Source organism: Physeter macrocephalus, unplaced genomic scaffold (assembly GCF_002837175.3).
Source record: "Physeter macrocephalus isolate SW-GA unplaced genomic scaffold, ASM283717v5 random_564, whole genome shotgun sequence".
Classification (NCBI taxonomy): Eukaryota; Metazoa; Chordata; class Mammalia; order Artiodactyla; family Physeteridae; genus Physeter; species Physeter macrocephalus.
The window spans coordinates 9682-28563 of record NW_021145870.1 but is presented as its reverse complement, the minus strand read 5'-3'; the positions used below and the strand labels follow the sequence as shown (position 1 = coordinate 28563).

Here is an 18882-nt window from a genome sequence, read left to right as displayed (position 1 = left end):
TAAATACTCCATTTTCACCACCCCTGGTTTGTATGTTATGGTTGGCAGTATTTTAATTCTAACCTCACAGGGCATTATAATTCTTAAGGTGGTTTTTTTTTTTTTTTTGTAGTTATGATTCATTTAGATTCATCTACATTTTTACCACTTTCCTTGCTGTTTATTCCTTTTAGTTCTCAGATCTAACTTGTAGAATCACTTTCTTTCTGAAGCATATTCTTTAGAAAATTTCCTTTACTGAGGTGAACTCTCTGTTTTTGTTTGTCATAAAATAAAATTTTTTTATCTTCCTTATAAATTTTCTCTGTGTGTAAAATTATAAGTTGGAAGTTACTTTCTTTCAGCACTCCGAAGATGCTCTACTGAGTTCTGGGTTTCCATTGTCTACTGAGAAGTCGGCTATTAGACTGTCATTTCTTTGAAAGTGATCTTTTTTTCTGTTACTTTCAATTTTTTTCTCTTTGGTTTTCTGCAATTCACTATGATGTTTCTATGTGTGGGTTTCTTTCATTTATCCTCCTGGGGATTCATAGGCTTTTCGAATCTAGGGATTGTTATTGTTTATCAGTTCCAGAAAATATCAACTAATCTCTTCAGATAGCACTTCTACCCCATTCTCTCTCTACTCTCCTTCTGAGACTCTATTTAAAGATGTTTTAGGCTTTTCTACTTAACCTCCACATCTCTCATTCTCTTTCATACGTATTTTTGCATATTTTTAAACTTTCTGTATTACACTCTGGGTAACTTCTAACCTAACATTCAGTTTTCTCTTCAGCTGTGTTTCATCTGTTGATAAATTCATTTATTAAGTTTTTCCTTTCACTTCTATATTTTTCATTCATTTCTAGAAGTTCTATTTGCTTTTTTAAAAAATGTGTTCTGCTGCTTTTTATAGTTTCCCATTTGCTCCATGCCTTTTCGAACTCATCTCCTATTCTATTAAACATAAGAAGCATTTGTTATAAATAAAGTGTCTGATAATTCCAGTTTCTGAAATTCTTATGGGTTTACTCCTGCTACGTGTATTTTCTGCTGGCTCTTGTTCACAGTTCCTAGTTTCCTTGTGTATCTAATTATTTTCAACTATGTGCTGGATGTTGTTGGAATAATTTGTGGCTTTGGAAGAGATAACATTTTTCCAGGGAACATTTGTTGTTTGCTTCTGCCAGGCCCTGGGGTGATTACTGACCTGACCACCTTAAACCAAGTTCAAACTTTGACACTCTCTGAACCATTCAGATGAGGAAAGCATTGACTGCAAATCTATGTAAGAGCTAGTGTGCTTCTGGATTATATTTACTCCGAGGATGTGGTCCTTTGAGATACCAGTCTTTTATAGATGGGATCTCCCATCGTACTCCCAACTTGTAGGGGTCCTTGGCCTCTATAACCCCTTATGGCTCTTGCTAGAATTGGCAGATGGCCTAGAGCAAAGCCACTTCTTTTCTCACTAACTTCACTGTGTGCCTATTTTCCTTTCACTTGGGCCTAGTCTTTACTGTCTTGTCTTTTCAGTGCTTTTAAGAAGATGCTCTTTATATATTATTCACCATTTTAAATTGTTTTTAGTGGAATATGTTTTTCTGAATAACCTAGCCTGCCAAAGCTCTCAAATCTTTTCTTTAAGCCAAAGGTATTACCTTACCTCCCCAAAGACCTCACTTTTGAAACTCAAAAGCCAGAAGAGCTCTTCTTTACATTGTATCATTTCTTCCTTGAGACCATAAACAAGGAAACTCTAACTTGAATGAGAAAAGGGCTAGAGGGTAGAAAGAAGTGCCCCTCAGTTTGGATTATTTCAAAATATTATACGACCACATATGTAAACTGCTTAACCTGGTGCCTAGTGCATAGTTAGGGTTCAGCAAATAGTTGCTGTTGTCAAGGTTATTATTTCCCTATCCAAACTCACCTTCTTTAGGAGCCCTTCCTTCACTAACATTGCCCCATTCCAATTCTTCTTTTACTGTATTTTACTAAAGTATCTTTTAATCTCCTGTCCCCCAACACCCTGTTGATTACCCTGATAGCATTTTCAAATGTGCACTTTTTCTTAGGAAGATGCAATGAATGAACATCATGCCCAGAAGCTTTTGCAAGTGTCTTGGTCTTGTTTCTTTGTTAACTCTGGTATGGGAGCTCTTTCAGCTGCAGGTAAAAATTGAGAAGACTCAATTCCAACTGCATTAAACAGGGTCTTCCCTGGTGGTCCAGTGGTTAAGACTCCACGCTCCCAATGCAGGGGGCCCGGCTTTGCCCTTGGTCAGGGAACTAAGATCCCACATACCGCAACTAAGCCCGTGTGCTGCAACTACTGAGCCCTTGGGCCTAGAGCCCGTGCACCGCAACTAGAGAAGCCCATGCACCACAGTGAAGATCCAGTGCAGCCTAAATAAACAAATAAATAAATAAAATTTTAAAAAAAGGAACTATAGGGCTTCCCTGGTGGCGCAGTGGTTGAGAGCCCACCTGCCGATGCGGGGGACACGGGTTCGTGCCCCGGTCCGGGAGCGTCCCGCATGCTGCGGAGCGGCTGGGCCCGTGAGCCATGGCCGCTGAGCCTGCGCGTCCGGAGCCTGTGCTCTGCAACGGGAGAGGCCGCAACGGTGAGAGGCCCGCGTACCGCAAAAAAAAAAAAAAAAAAGGAGCTATAAAAAAACTGCATTAAACAAAACAGGATTCTATTGGTTAATGTAACAGAAAAAAACTAGTGTAAGGTCTTCAGGTACAGTTTGATCCAGGGGCTCAATGAATGTCAGGAGGACCTGGTCTTTCTCATCATACTGTGGTTCTTTTGCCCTCTGTTTTATCTTCATTCTCAAGCAGCTCCACTCTGCATGGTAGCAGAATCTCCACACTTACATCTTCACAGCTCCAAATCCAGTGGAAAAGAGTTCCCATTATCGGCAGCAAAAGTCCCAGGGTTCACCCCTATTGGGCTAATTCGGTCAATACCTCCCTCACTGTGGCCAGAGGAATTTGATGTGCTCATTGGCTAAGTCTGAGTCAGCTGTATACTTCCTGGAATCCATGGTTAAACTCCTCTGAAAATCAGGTGCTCTGAGATTGGAGGAAATGTGGTTCCCTGAAAGAAGACTTGGGGGGTTGCCAAAAGAGGGGTGACATGGATCCTGGGTAGACAAAAGCATCATCTGTCCACTTCAATCTCCAACAGCTGACAGAAAAAGGCTCAGTAATGGGGCCTGTGGGGCAGACCAAACTGCAGTAACAAGGTGCTGGTTCTGTCCAGGTCCTTAGGACACTGGCATAGATGCTGCTAGGTTTTAGCCACACAGACAGGACAGGAGCTGGAGTCTGGGTGACTGGCATGAAGGCTGCTCTCACAGCCTGCCAACCACTCTGGCACAGGGGACCCCATTTGCGATTTATTACTAATGGTCTCATCCAGGCTACTCTCTTGGCTTCCTCAAGCTGCTTAACTCCTACTGATATAAAAATAACACTTAAACAGGATCCCGGCCCCATGTCCTAGACAAATCAGCTATCCAGAGATGGCAGCCAAATTCACCCTAGGGTCAGAGGGCAGTGTCCTTATTACACCCAGTTTTGAGAGCGAGCCGAGATGTAGGGTTTCAATAAATATGATACCATGACCAGAGACAAAACTCTAACACGCAAAGAGTATTTATTTCCCATCAGAAGCCAGTACCTTCTGCTGATTCACCCTGCTGAAGAGGATGGGTGGGGCTGGACTGGCCATAAGAGCAGGTGTAGGAGCTCCTTTTTTACAACTGGAAAATCACTATGATTTTAGTGTTGTGCAGCACTGGTGTCTGCCCCAGCTGAGCCCTCCTCCATCCCAACCTTGATGCCACCATGAGATGACTACTGGAGAGTCAGAGCTCCCACCCCACCCTCCAGCCTGCCTGCTTTCAGAACCTTGTAACTGGAGGGCTAGGGAGACTAGGACCGGGTGGCGAGGTAATAATTATAGTAAACACTTACTGAGCATATATTTATTACATGCCAGGCCTGTGCTTCATTTACATTAAGCTTAGTGGCTGAGAGTGTGGTGCTAGTCTAGAAACACTGGGTTTGACCCTGGACTTCATCTCACTAGCTTTGAGATTTTGATCAAGTTACTTTAACCCTTTGTGCCTTGATCTTCTGACCTGTAGCATCATCATAATAAAAGAATTTACCACGTAGGGTTGTGACGGACTCCATGGGATCCTGCACACAATGTGTTTTGCAGTGTCTAGTATATATTCAGCACTGCATAAATGTGAAGCAGCATTATATACACTTGTAATTTCTAACCCTACCCCGATCCCACGATGTAAATGCATTAGTAAGATGGCATTAGTAGATGCATTAGTCGATGGGTCAGTGGCTTAAACAAGATAGAAGTTTATTTCTCTTGATCACATAACAGTCCAGAGATGGGGAGTGGAGGAGATTCTATTATTTTCAACCTGCCTCTTCCACCATTGGGTTCAAATGGCTGATCCAGCTCCCACCACCATATCATAATTCCAGTCAGTAGGAGGAGGAAAATCTGCCCTTTCCTCCTAAGGGCACCCTTAAAGGTTGCATATAACATTGCTGGGCAGATCCCATTGGCCACGCTTAGTCACGTGGCCATGCTATCTGCAGAGGAAACTGGGAAATATAATCCTGCACTTCGTTAAAATTGTGAGGAATTACTAGCAGAGGAAGAAGAAGGGGAGAATAGATGTTGCTCTGCCAGAGCTCACCGCCCGGCCACCCGTCACAAAGAACACATTTAGCACCCTTCAAAGGGAGGCAAGGCAGAGTTCCATCTGGACACAGCTCCAGCTGAGAGCCCAGGATCTCTGAGGGCCTGGGTGTGGATGGATCCTCGGAGTCTAGAGCCCTGTGACCCAAAAGGCAGGTAATCTGGCCCTCCCCCTCCCTGAGATAACAGTGGGGGAGGAACAGGATAAACTTCAGAACAGGAAAGAATGGCAAACACATGGCAGTTACCTGATCTTTAACAGTCACTGAATCTAGCTGGACAGGAATTGCAATGCTGCTTCCCCGCAGCGGAGTAAGTTCTGGGGCAGCTCATCCCCAGTTCTGGGAAACTGTCTACTCTCCTCCGTGGCCTCTGGCATTGCCTCCTGGGAAGTTATGTCTCACCCGACATCCCCGGTGGCTGCACTTGAGACCACGCTGTCCTTGCAGATGTTACAACTTTCACAGTCCTCCTTCCGCTGGTGCAGATTTGGGGGGCTAGGGACAACTGGGGGGTCAAACCAGTCTTTGCTGACCAGGTTTGTAGTTTCTTTGCCAATGTAACACCCTCAAAATCTCCCAAGCCTTCTGATTTATTTCATATTGGTGTAACCACAGCCAACTGTCTCACCATTTTTATGCTTGAATACTGTGGACTTGGTGTTCTTCCTATTTTCTCTCAAACTGCTGGTGGCTACCTTGAGGTCGTCCAAAAAAATATGCTTGGCTGTGAAGAGAACTTCCCTATTCTGCCCACTGGGCTGGCTTCCACTGTCTACAGAACAGGGTGTGCTTGAGAAAGGTTTGGGACCGCAGGTACAGCCCTTGCTAAGGCTGCCTCTTTCAAACCACCGTTTACAACTCACTGCCTGAGTGCATTTCTCTTGTGGGACTTTACTAGTAGCAGCAAGCAGAAGCCAATACACTCTAGTTTCCCTGAGTTACAGGCTCTGCTAGCATATGATGACATTTCAAGGCATCATAGATGACAGATATGCCATACGTCTTGCTGTATCATAGCCATGGTCACCAGATTACCAGTGTACAATAGTTTTCTTTGCTACCTGCAGTCCAATTTCCAAACCAATGCCACTTGTTTTTGGCTTTTAAAGCAGTGCCACTTCCAGGTGCCAAATTTTGCATTAGTCAGGATACATGTTTGATTGCTGTAACAAAGACTCAATTTAAGAATGACTTAAACAGGGAAGTTTATTTCTCTCATGGAACAGTCTATAGACAATCTAAACCTGGTAGGGTGACTCTGAAAACTTTAACAAGCATTTTCCATCTTGGCTATGACATACCTCCTCTAGCTCCTGCCATCACATTATCATTCCAGCCATCAGAAGGGGAAAAGGAAGAGGGGAACTCATGCCTCTTTCTTTTAAGGCATGACCTGGAAGTTGCTCACATCGCTACCATTCACATTGGCCAAATTAAGTCACAAGGCTATATTTAACTGCAAGGGTTGGGAATTTAGGCAGCTATTCCAGCTAAAATTCAAGTGATTTTATTACTAAAGGAAGAAGAGAGAATTAGATATTGGGAGGCAACTGGCGGTCTCTGACACAGACTGTTTTTATCCTCATTTTAGATTCATGGAAACAGGCGCAGAAAAAACAAGCAATGCTTTCCAAGGTCAAATGGCAGAGCATGAATTTTAATCAGGTCCATCTGACCCCAAAACAGATTTTCCATCACATCAGCCAACATAGTTTGGTCATCAAGGTGCCCACTGTTCACGAAGAGATAGAAGGCATTCACATGTGAATGTAAATGTGAGTGTCAGCCCAGTGTACAGTGAGATATGCACACAGAACGTGGCTATAAGGAGATCAGTGCAATGAGGGTGATGCAATCAAGGGAGACTTAGTTTAAAGAGGAGCCCCTGTTACTGGTCCTGTAGGTGGAACATATCAGAGGTGGAGGGGAGAATGGGGTATTGCAGGAGAAGGCAGTGATGTGAGCTGGACCTGTTCTGTATCTGGCTTGGCTGTGAAGGTGGTCCAGAGCATAAGGGGGTGGGGCTTTTCGGGTCTGAGGCACCACGTATCTCCAGGGATGGTCCCTGTGATCTTTCCCCCATTTGAAGTGTCCCATTGGCTGTGCCTTTGATATTCCATCATCTGGGACCAGACAGTAACAGGCCACAGGGACCTTGCAGAAGGAGAGCTGCACCTGCCCCCAGTACTACCCAAGACACATGGAAGGCAAGCCTCTTCCCTGCTCTGCTCTCCTCCTCCGTCCCCATAAGCAGGACAAGGGCTTTGAGGGATGATGGGAAATACGTTCACTGAATCAGCGAGAAATCCAATAACCCATTACTGTCTGTCCACTCCACGGCGAGACTGGGATGGAAGAGGCTGGAAGGAGGAGAGGAAGGGAGGGGCAGAGAGGGGAGCTGGAGCAGCTGGGTCAGCATTCCTGACTTGGATATTGACTCAGGCCCCAGGAATGCCAAGGAAGGGGGGTGGGCAGCCACCAGAGCCGGCTGGGATCCTGTTGGCACCAGGAGATGCAGGGACAGCACACACAGCGGGATGGGGGGACTGGGGCTTCTGCACACCTGGATGTACCTCCACAGGTAGAAATAGGTGTCTCTGAAGGGATTCTTGCATTGAGGACACTGGACCTGATGATCCCTAGGGTCTCTTCCTATATTACATTCCTCTGAACTTTAGTTCTGGGAGCTTCCCAAAAGGCAAAGCCTAGCTTCTGTGGGTACTTAACTGTTTGAAGAATAAATGGTTGGATAAAAAAGCAAAAAAAAAAAGAAAGAAAGAAATAGGTGTCTCTCACACTGTAGACAAGCGCAAGCCCACCTCACTCCTTCAAGGCGATTCTCACAGCTCCCCACCTGCCCTAACCATCCAGTTCCAACTCCTCCACCAAAGAGAGGGACGGGCCCCTGGGACTCAAATGGAGACATCTGGACACACATTGGCCACTCTCCCGGGACCACCCACAAACCTCTTATCCCCAGCCTCCCAGCTGCAACTTGCCCTTTCTAACTCTAGCACCACCCACGACCAAAGTTGTAAAAGGAAGAGAGTTCAGCTCAACCCGCCTGTTTTCCCTCCTTTGGCGCCTGACAAAGATGAGAGAGGCCCTCAGAGAAGAAACCCAGGACTCTGACAGTCCACCTCCTCCCACCCCAGTGCCCTCACAGCGGGGTCCTTCTCTCCTGTCCTCGGAAACCCAGGAGGCAGCCCATGACCAGGCATGGAGATTCCACATGCGCCCCACCCCTCCCCGCCGGCCCGCAGGTTGCCCGGCTGGAGCAGCTGAGCGGGGGGGCGGGGGGGGACCCCTTCCTTCCCACTGCCCGACGACACCCAATCAGAGAGAACCCGATCCGGGAGGGCAGAGTGCCAAGGGCCGGGCCCAGAATAGTGCTGCCCAGATACAGCGTTGCGCACTCGCTGCTGGAGCTCGCCGGAGCCGGAGCACGCGCTGCGCAGGGTCCCGGGGTCCCGGGCGGGGTGGGGTGGCGAGAGCTGGAGCCGCTGAGGCCGAGAGCGCACCACTGCGTGGATGTGTGCGCATGTGCGTGCGTGTGGGTGTGTTTGGCCAGGATTTTCTCTGTATCTGAGCATGAGGGTGTCTGCATGTGTATATTCTTTGTGTGCGTCTATGTGGTTCTGTGTGTGTCTGGGAAGTGTTGACTATGTGGCTTTCTGAGTGCATATAAGTGTTTGGGTAGGTTGTGTGTGTTTATGTGTGTTTGTGGGGCGGGTGTTTGTGTGTGTGTGTGTGGCGTGTGTGTGTGTGTGTGGTTGTGTGTGTGTGGTGGGAAGGGGAGCTCCCTTTGGTTCAGAGTGTAGGGCATTTTCCCCACCCCTTCAGACATTCTTCTCCCCGCAGACCCCCCTCCTGGAGCAGCCTCGTGGAACCGGAGCACCAAGGTAGGTGCGGCTGCCCCTCCTCCTGGGCCCAGCCTCTTCTCCCACTTCTTTTTCTCCCATGTCTCTAGGCCCCCAATCTCCCCCACTCTACTAGTCTGGCTTTTGTCTTCCTCTCCCTTTCCTTCTTTGTTCCTCTTTGTTTCTCCTTCCGCCTTTTACCTCACCTCCTCCTTCCTCTTTCAGAAGAAGAAAGGGGGGATCTAGAGTCTGAAGATCTGGACCCTCCTGACTTTATCACTTACTAGCTGTGTGATATGTGGCAAACTGCTAACCTCTCTGATCTCAGGTCCCTTGTTAGTGAAATAGGGATGCTAATGCCTCCCTTATAAGATTGCTATGAGGTTTGAATGAGAAGCATGTTGGTGGAAAAGCCCTTTGGAAGCTTGCAAATATTAAATATTATCGCTCATAACATTTTAATTGATTTTGTTGTGTTACTCCCTAGTAACCAAACAGGCCCCATTCCCCCTTCCAGAGACGAGCTTCCTAGAGCAAGGAGATAGCACTTCATGGCCGTCACCAGCCATGACCACCAGCTCAGAAAGAAGCCATGGGGAACAGGGGACCAAGGCCTCGAGAGGGACAAGGCAGGAGGATGTAGAGGATGGAGAGCCGCCCAGCCTGGGGAAAGGTGAGGCCAAGGCCAGTTCTGGCGAGAAGGGACTGGGGGCAGTGGGAGGTCCCCGATCCTGGGGCCAGGCTCTGCCCTGGATCTCCCCATAACACAGACACATGACATCGTGTGGCCTCAGTCTCCCCATATGGGAGAGGACAACTGCATTGCTGACCCAGGGGCCCAGCATGGCCAACTCAGGACAGAGCCACCATCCTGTGTGACTCTCTGAGACTCAGCTCTCTCACCTGCAAAATGGGGGCATCATCATCCAGGCTTCCCAAGGCTGCTGTGAGGATGAACGGAGACAGCAGATGAGAAAGTGCTTTGGAAGATGGAGTTACTGTCCTCTCCCCCCGAACAGGTCTCCAGTCCAGGCCAGCTGCTGAGTCCACCGGGCTGGAGGCCACATTCCCCAAGGCCACACCCTGGACCCAAGCTGCTCCCTTGGCTGGGGTGGGCTCCCCCACAGAAGAGCAGGACATCCTCCCCGCTGACTGTGCAGCCTCAGCCTCCGGCTCCAGCACAGACGATCTGGATCTGGGCATAGAGTTCTCAGCCACAGCAACCTGGGGCGATGAGCTCGGCCTGGTGGAAGAGAGGCCGGCCCCATGCCCGTCCCCGCAGGCACCGTTCCCCAGGCTGGGCTGGGACGATGAGCTGCGGAAGCCAGGGGCCCAGGTCTACATGCACTTCATGCAGGAGCACACCTGCTACGATGCCATGGCAACCAGCTCCAAGCTGGTCATCTTCGACACCATGCTGCAGGTGAGGCCGCAGCTCTGCCCCACCTCCATCCTCACAGCCCCCAGGATGCCCTGCCAGCCCTGCCCCGCTACAAGTCCCTTCCAGAATTCCTTCTTAGCACCATGGAGACCTGCGGAGGAGGGCTTTTTCTCTCCGTGTACACCCCCTAATTGTCATCCCAGCTCTGCCACTCAGTATCTATAGGGTTTGGGGTAGGTCTTTGTGCTTCGCTCATCTCTAAAATGGGGATAGGAAGGCCTGCTTTACCCTACAAGTTTCAGAGGACTCCTGGGCCAACCCAGGATGAGAGGGAGCATTTTGCACACCCCGAATCGTATGGAAAACATTGCAGGGTGGTTTAGGACAAAGAGCGGGGAACTCTTGAAAAGAGAAAAATAGGAGGAGCTCTGGTCCCCACTCTTCCAGTAGGCTGGGCTACGAAACACCCGATCCCTTTCTTCTCGCCGCGTATAGGAGAGCAGTGTGTAGTGTAGAGAAGAAGCAGGGTATATGTATGATCCACAGTTCACTATTTGACTCTAGCAGTATATAGACAAATATATTTAATTTAGTAGTTTTGTATTTATTTTGATAGGTATTAGAAAAATGCAACCAGCCTATATAGATAATATTGTTTAGGATGAAGCCCAAATGAGTCAATGTAAAATTTATTTAGAAAAAAATATCTTGTACATATCATATAAATAATTACACCTCTAGTACTTAGATTAGTAACAACTATCCTGTGTGTATCTGTACACATATGACTTTGGTGTAGAAACACTGGGTTAGTTTCCTACACCCTGGTGTGCCTGGCAAGGGGTCACCTCAGTGCCTCTGGCCACCAGCAGCCTTATCTCTGTAGCAAATGTGCCGACAAGGGTCATGTCGAGTAGCAGGCAGGCTCGTGTAGTGGAGGGCCCGGGAGAAGGCCCTGTGGGAGGACTCCGGTTGGGACAGGGGACTCTGAGGGGCAATGAGCAACTCACCCTCGACTGTTCTCCCCGGCGCTCAGATCAAGAAGGCCTTCTTCGCCCTGGTGGCCAATGGCGTCCGGGCGGCACCTCTGTGGGACAGCAAGAAGCAGAGCTTTGTGGGTGAGAAGGGGCTGGGGAGGCAGAGGTGGCGGGGAAGGGAAAGGGGGGAACTTGTGGGGCGCTTCTGGGCCTGAGCTCTGACACACCACAGGCTTGAGCTGAGCAGGGGCCTGGCGTGGGGGAAATGTGCCAGCTGGGAGACCCCGTCTGTGGGATAGCTGTGACCAGCTCACCCCTCCAGCTCTACTACCCCGTGGTCCCATGTCATAGGTGCTAAGTAGGAAAAGAGAAAAGGAAGAGGAAGAAATGCGGAGAAAAGAAAAAGTGGGGAGGAAAGGAGAGAAACTACAGGGGAAGCATAAAAGGGAGAACCCCATTTCTCAGGCACGGGAGGAACTGCCCTACTCTCCTCTTTCCGAAACCCCAGTTTTATCTCAGTCCGAGGACACTGGCCGGGTGGGGCAGGGGGGCTGAGCCCTCAGCCTGCCTTCCACCACAAGGCCCAGGCTGACCCCCATTCCCCCCTCCCACCCCGCAGGGATGCTGACCATCACAGACTTCATCTTGGTGCTGCACCGCTATTACAGGTCCCCCCTGGTGAGGAGCGGGCTGGGGGTTCTGGCGGCACCCATGTGTGCTGGGGTGGAGGGAGTTCAGGGGGCCCAAGTCTGACTTCAGGAGTTCTGTTGATGTTCTAGGTCCAGATCTATGAGATTGAAGAACATAAGATTGAGACCTGGAGGGGTGAGTGGGCAAAGGGGCCTGCAAAGGGGCAGAGGGGGTGAGGGTGAGGGTAGGGCTAAGGACCTCAGGCAGAGGATGGGCGGTGGGGATTTCCTGGGGGGAGCAGGGAAAAGGCAGTAGGGAGCCCAGGGGGCCCGAGGGGCTGGGGGCTGCCAGTTGAGGCAGGGTGGCCAGTTCCCTTGCCCTGACTCTAGTTTTTCCTGCAGAGATCTACCTTCAAGGCTGCTTCAAGCCTCTGGTCTCCATCTCTCCCAGTGACAGGTAAGCATCCCCAGCCACCCACTTGGGCCTCCTTGCCCTGCACAGACCCCTTCCCCAGCTGCTCAGTTCTGAACTCACGGGCTCACCGGCAGCAAACTGCGGACAAGGCAGCCTTGGCACCCTGTCCTCCTTTCCGGGGGCTGGGATGAAGGGCATCTCTCCCCAGGCTGTCCCAGGCTCACTGCTCCCACTTCTGCAGCCTGTTCGAAGCCGTCTATACCCTCATCAAGAACCGGATCCACCGCCTGCCGGTCCTGGACCCAGTCTCAGGCGCTGTGCTCCACATCCTCACACACAAGCGGCTGCTCAAGTTCCTGCACATCTTTGTGAGCCTGGGCACAGCCTGAGGGGGAGACCCGAGGGGCAGAGAAGTCTTCAGCCCTAGGGATTGGGGAGGGAGCGGCTGGGAGCCCTCTGGGGGCTACTCCATCCTTATCCCTACCTGGCCCCAACCCAAGCAGGGCACCCGGCTGCCCGGGCCCTCCTTCCTCTCCCGCACCATCCAAGATGTGGGCATTGGCACGTTCCGAGACTTGGCCATGGTGCTAGAAACGGCACCCATCCTGACCGCACTGGACATCTTTGTGGACCGGCGCGTGTCTGCACTGCCTGTGGTCAATGAAGCTGGTACCTACACCCAAGATGGGGGCTCTGGCTGGGGTGGGGCTGTGGGGAGCAGGGGTCTATGTGACACCAGCTCGCGGCCCAGGATGGAGTCAGGGCTAGAAGTCTCTGCCTGCTTTGAGCCTTGGATCAGTTACTTAGCCTCTCTGAGCCAGACCTCAATTTCTTGCTCTGAAAAAGGGTTAAAGGAACCATGGCTGTAAACTGCTTCAAAGTTAAAAATCACCATAATGAAGCTGAATATCAAGAAGTGTTTTAATCTATTTTTTGGTTATGAAAAATTTCAAATGTATGAAAATGGTAGAAAAAACTCTATAACAAACCCCACCTATCCACCCAGATTAACTACTGTTAACACATTGCCATTAACCAGTTCTTTTTTTTTTCACTGAAGTAATTTAAAGTAAATTATATTATAGAATCACGTCATTTCACCCCTTAACACTTCATCTGAATCTCTTAAAATAAGTATGTTTCCTATATCACCTAACAAAATTATGAATAATTTATTAATGTTATCTAATATTCAATCCTAATTCCATTTCCCCATTTTCCCCAAGAATATCTTTTTTTTATAGTTGATTTGTTCAAATCAAGATCCAATTAAGGTCTATGCTTTGAATTTGCTTCTTTTGTCCCTTAAGTCTCTTTTAATCTAGAACAGTCCCCTCCCCACTTAATTTTCATGACGTTGCTTATGAGAAGCCTGGGTCTATTGTCCTGTAGAACATCCCACTTCCAGAGATTTTTCTGTTTTCTGCAGTTGGCCTGTACATTGTTCCTCTCTTCCTGTGTTTCCTGTAAACTGGAAATTAGTTCTAAAGTCTCGATCAGATTCAGGCTATACATTTTTTTAAATTAATTTATTTAATTTAATTTATTTATTTTTGGCTGTGTTGGGTCTTCGTTGCTGCACGCGAGCTTTCTCTAGTTGCGGTGAGCGGGGGCTACTCTTCGTTGCGGTGTGCGGGCTTCTTATTGTGGTGGCTTCTCTTGTTGTGGAGCATGGGCTCTAGGTGCGCGGGCTTCAGTAGTTGTGGCACATGGCTCAGTAGTTGTGGGGCACGGGCTTAGTTGCTCCGCGGCATGTGGGATCTTCCTGGACCAGGGCTTGAACCCGTGTACCCTGCCTTGGCAGGTGGATTCTTAACCACTGCACCACCCGGGAAGTCCCCAGGCTATACATTGAGGCTAGAATATTTCAGAGGTGATGCCACGTACTCATATTTTGTCACATCAGGAGGCGTGATGGCAGGTGTCTCTCTCTGCGATACTGTTTGATCTGTGGGTTCAGGGTGGTGGCAGCCTGATGCCTCATTATAAAGCCAGTAGCCTGGGGGTGGGGAGGATGTTGAGGAGTCCGCTCCACAAGCCCGCGCCGGGCCCCTGCACAGCATCCTGGTTCTGACCTGAGCCTCTCCCCTTTCTCTCACCTTCCTCCCGGCCCCGCAACCCCTGCAGGACAGGTCGTGGGCCTCTACTCCCGCTTTGATGTGATTGTAAGTGTCTGGGGGAATGGAGGGGAGCCGGGGGTGCCACAGGGAGGCTGAGATGGGGGGATCGATGTGGGGGGGTATCTGTGCACCAGGGGGGCCTTTCCAAGTGTATAGAGGGAGATATCTGTGAGGCTGGAGCCTGGCCGAGGGCTGATTAAGAGCGGTTCTCCCTCCTGCCCAGCACCTGGCAGCCCAACAAACATACAACCACCTGGATGTGAGTGTAGGGGAAGCACTGAGGCAGAGGACACTGTGTCTGGAGGAAGTCGTTTGCTGCCAGCCCCACGAGACCTTGGGGGAAGTCATCGACCGTATTGTCCAGGAGCAGGTACCCACACCCCTTCGTACGTGCTCCCAACACAGGGGGCCCAGTCCTTCATCATGAGCAGCTTCAGCTAGCCCTATCCATTGGGCACCTGCCGTGTCCTCCCATCTCATGGCCAAGCTCTTGGTGTCCACACCGGCCGGCGACTGGTCCTGTCGTTGGGGCCCTCGGGCCAAGGGCCACAGCCCGCTGACCACCCTAGGGCAGGCAGAGCCACCGCTAACTGGTTTCTAGGAGACACTCTCTTGCCCCCCCAGTTATGTTAAATTGTTTGCCCCTAATTCTCAGTGCCAATGTCGTTGGCTGCCGTAGCCACATGGCGCTGCCCCCTCACTGAGCCTCTGTGGACCCACAGGTGCACCGGCTGGTGCTCGTGGATGAGACCCAGCACCTCCTGGGTGTGGTGTCCCTCTCTGACATCCTTCAGGCTCTGGTGCTGAGCCCTTCTGGCATCGACGCCCTCGGGGCATGAGAACGTCAGAGTCTTCACTCTTGGGCCACCTTCCACACCCGGAAGCCAGCAAAGGGAGCCGAGGACTCGGCCTTCACCTCCCCCCACCCCCCATTTGCTGGTTCAGCTCTTGTTCAGGTAGGCTCTGCCCTGGGCCATTGAGCTCAGCTCCAGCCCCTCAGTCTCCCCGGGCACCCAGATCTCAGATTGGGGCCCCCCTGAGGATGGGAGTGGCCCACTTCAGAGCTGAGCAGCCTCGTGAAAACTACAAGTGACAGGACTCACTGCGGGGCCGCTGCTTTGTCCCATTCTCAGCTGAGGTGATGGAGGCCCTCATAAGAGGGGTGGACAGGGGCTGGAGTAAAGGCAAGGCAGTGATGTGACTGACTTCAGGGGCTCCCAGGGGATTGACCTGCCCTTTCACGTCAATTCCCGCCTGCTTGGACTTCCAGTGGAAGGAAGCCAGTTACTAAACCTGGGCTGAATGGAATTTCCACGCTCGGTAAGAACTAAGGCTGAAAGGAGAGAGCTTCTCTCTAAGTACTCATCGCAGTCAGTTTGACATGGTCTCAGGCTATTTCCTGGTAGCACGTTTGCTAGGGGTTTGCAGAGGGTGGAGGTGCAGATTCCACCTGCTTAGCAAGGATGGCAAGACTGAGGTTCCCCTATTGGAAAGGCAACCTCCCCTCCCCATTTAATCTTCCTTTCTCTTTCCCTCACAGGCTTCTGCAGCCCTCCCCAATTGCCCTGTCCTGCCTGTGCTCCCAGAAGCCCTCAGGAATGCGGAAATTAAGAAGAACAGCTGAGGCAAGCCTGGAGCTCTCTGAACCAGAGGCACTAGGATTATCCCAGGGCTGACCAACTTGCGCCACCCACACTACTTTCCTCCTACCCGGCCCCGGTGGGGTGGGGAGCCCTCAGTCCATGGGTTCAGGAAGGGGTTCTGGATTCCTCGGCTTCTGGACTACCTGGCACCTGCGCCCCAGCTCCTGGAAACCGCCCTAGTGGTTCCTCTCAACTTTGCCACTGCCCTCCTGCTCCCCCCAGGATTGCATTTCAGGGCTGCCTATGGGTCTCCACAGAGCAGCAGTTTTGTAGAGCTGCCTGTTGGAGTGGGGTCCCCCCTCCTTTCTCATCCTTAGCTCTCACCAGCAAGCAGTGTTCTCAGTCCCCAGGGAGGGCCTGTGTTTGGATCACTGGGGATGAACCATGGAGAAAACAAAAAGAAAAAGAACAGCCCATGAACTTAGATTTTATAACTTTCACTCAGAAAATGCTATGGTCATTTGATCTGAACCTGTGGCAAGATCCCTGTCCTTTCTGAATTCAGTGACACCCGAAGGAAAATCTGTAATTGACAAACACTGCAAGTGGCGTTTCTTTTGCTTGTGGAGTGCTATTCCACCGAAATTTCTTTTTCATCTTCTATTTACAGCAAAACTCTAAAGAAAATGTTAGTTACTTACGTAGTGGGTACAACTCAGTCCACAAACTCTAATCTGTAAGAAACGTAACTTAATTTTTCTAACACTAAACGTACTTTCTATTATGAACCCCATTTTACCAGGTTGTAGAAATTAGTCTTAGCCAATTTGGGGTTCCCCTCCCACCTATTCTTGGGGTTAGGTTCAGTGATGGGGGGAGGCTTTAAGTGGTGTAAGACTTTGTTCCTCAGCCATCATCATCCACCCGTGCCAGCACCTGCTGAAAGATCGCCATTCCCATGGGGTCGTCACTTGGTTGGTCACCGGTGGGCATGGTCCCTGCTAGCTGCTCCCTCACTCGCTACCACGAAGCCTCTTTGGGCCTGCCTGCTCCTGGGGCATAGGGACATTCTAGCTCCTGGCCCTGCACCCCTCTGGACTTTAGGAAGCTCTGTGGGGCTATCCCAAGCCCGTCTGCTGAGACAGACAGCAAGTGGTCTGGTCTACCCTGTGTTTTGCTGTTTTCCAGCCTCTACACAGGAAACATGGGGCCCAGGGCTCTTCTACCCTTATCATCTCCAGACCTTTCTAGGGTATTTGTCATACTCCCCTCTCACTTCAGACACAGCTCCCTTGTCAGGGCCCTTTTCTCAGGGCCCCCCCAGATGTCTGCAGTCTCTTTGCTTCCCCAATACCCAGCAGCCTGTGGAATCTTTATGCCGTAGGGAAGCAGGGGGCCTTTTTCTCTAACCCATCATATAGTCTTCCAAATCCATTGTACATGTCTTGAGTTCTTGCTACCTACCCTGTTGAGTCAGGCTTTTGAAATTCCAAAGCCAAGACTGGGCTTCTGCTGTGTCGCCCCCTCCCCTGTGATAATGGACACTGCAGATCTGCTCTCCAAGGGGGAGAGGGTAGGTTAATATTTCTAAAATATGATCTACCCCGTTTACCTCACAGACCAACAGAGTGGGGCCATCTGTGCTTGATGAGTCAGGCAGTAAGTGAAGGCATTTTCTCATAGACACTCAACTTCTGTTTCCAGTTGTGCCGTAACCAATAGGTCAGTGCTGGCTCTGCTCTGGCCCTACCCGGGAAGGTCCTGGGTTCAAGTGGGAGGATGGGATGGGGGTGCCCTCAGGGCTGTCTCAGTGATAGTGTCCTTGGGGAGCCTGGGGTGGGCTGTCTCCACTGGCTCTAAGCAAAGTGTAGCAGGGTGTCTTCGAGGTGCTGTCCCAGGTGGCTCTTTGTGTGAACAGTAGTTCAGCTGTCACAGCACAGGCTGTGGGTGGAAAGGGCAGCCTGAGGAAAGCACTCTTTCCCCTTCTGCTCCCCTTGAAAACAGGTAAGTTTCCACCCTCCTGGACACCGCCCCCATCCAGAGGACCCAGCAGTTTGCCCCCTCAGGCCCTTCTGTGAGGGACTGTACTACCCTCCTGCCTCAGACGCCCTGCTCTGACCACAGCCCAGCCCTCAGCTCCTGTCCAGCCCTCCGGCCATGGCTGCTGGAAGAGAGGCCAAGACTTGCCATGGGAACTGCAATCACTCCCACCCTAGCGCAGAATGAAAGAGTGAAACCCCGCCCTGCTGTCCTGTCTGCTCATGCGCGTGAACCTGTTCTGATCAAGTTCTCCCGGCATCATTTGTCCAACTCCTCCCCTGGCTTCCGAGGCCCCTCCGAGGTTCTGTGGCCTTCGGGCTAGATTCCCATAGCCTCCTTAGCATCACACGTCTCTCCTCTCCCTACCCTCTCAGTAGTTCTCAACCCTGGATGTGCAACAGGATCACCTGGGAAGCTTTATAAAATGCAAATTCCAGGGCCTCCATTCCTAGAAATACCAGTTTCCTGACTTGGGCACGGGACCTGGGCAACTGTATTTATTTTCTGTAGAAACTAGAGATTTACGATTACTAACACTTGATGAGCATGACAGCGTGCTGAGAAATAAGAATGCCTCCTTCTCATGATTAGTAAAATCATTTGTCACATTATTGGGTCTATCTATAATTTGTTACGACTAATATCTACAAGAAGCACTGGCTAAGAGTAATGGCACAACATAAAAGATATATGATTTGTTAGTATTCTCACTACCTTCAAACATCCTTAAATGCGGAAGAATTCAGTACAATGTCATGTACAGTCCATTCCATGAAGACAATTGAGCAAGTTTTTACTGGACATGCCTATTAAAAGTGGAGTCATACAACCATCAGAATGGGACAAAATATTTGCAAACGAAGCAACTGACAAAGGATTTATCTCCAAAATATACAAGCAGCTCATGCAGCTTAATATCAAAAAAACAAACAACCCAATCCAAAAATGGGCAGAAGACCTAAATAGACATTTCTCCAAAGAAGATATACAGATTGCCAATAAACACATGAAACGATGCTCAACATCATTAGAGAAATGCAAATCAAAACCACAATGAGGTATCACCTCACACCAGTCAGAATGGCCATCATCAAAAAATCTACAAACAATAAATGCTGGAGAGGGTGTGGAGAAAAGGGAACCCTCTTGCAC

At 50.0% G+C, this 18882-nt stretch overlaps 2 protein-coding genes across 6 annotated transcripts in view; one reads left to right on the top strand and one right to left on the bottom strand.

The window, feature by feature from the left end:
- The first annotated feature begins 8179 nt into the window (after positions 1-8179).
- PRKAG3 (protein kinase AMP-activated non-catalytic subunit gamma 3) lies at positions 8180-16455 on the top strand. Of its 5 annotated transcripts, none has more exons than XM_028485845.2 (14): positions 8180-8282; positions 8587-8627; positions 9103-9258; positions 9605-10008; positions 11003-11084; positions 11563-11621; positions 11723-11768; positions 11975-12029; positions 12229-12355; positions 12491-12656; positions 14115-14152; positions 14331-14477; positions 14830-15063; positions 15648-16455. In XM_028485845.2, the coding sequence occupies exons 1-13, from the start codon at positions 8257-8259 to the stop codon at positions 14944-14946; spliced, it is 1464 nt and encodes a 487-aa protein (XP_028341646.1). In that variant the 5' UTR covers positions 8180-8256; the 3' UTR covers positions 14947-15063; positions 15648-16455. The 5 variants fall into 5 exon arrangements, with proteins under 5 accessions (XP_028341646.1, XP_028341645.1, XP_028341644.1 ...); XM_028485844.2 differs by having other exon boundaries at positions 12488-12656; XM_028485843.2 differs by having other exon boundaries at positions 9073-9258.
- LOC102992597 (sterol 26-hydroxylase, mitochondrial) overlaps positions 12272-18882 on the bottom strand; it is a 14855-nt gene continuing 8244 nt past the window's right edge. The window contains exon 9 of the mRNA XM_028485848.2: positions 12272-12372. Coding sequence (XP_028341649.2) covers positions 12336-12372 — 37 coding nt within the window. The 3' untranslated portion in view covers positions 12272-12335. The remainder of the gene's footprint in view (positions 12373-18882) is intronic.

Coding starts and splice junctions, on each gene's coding strand:
- PRKAG3 (XM_028485842.2), top strand. CDS start 8,257: ATGTGTGCGCATGTGCGTGCGTGTGG. Junction 14,153..14,330: donor ACTCCCGCTTTGATGTGATT/GTAAGTGTCTGG, acceptor CCTCCTGCCCAG/CACCTGGCAGCCCAACAAAC. Junction 14,478..14,829: donor ACCGTATTGTCCAGGAGCAG/GTACCCACACCC, acceptor GTGGACCCACAG/GTGCACCGGCTGGTGCTCGT.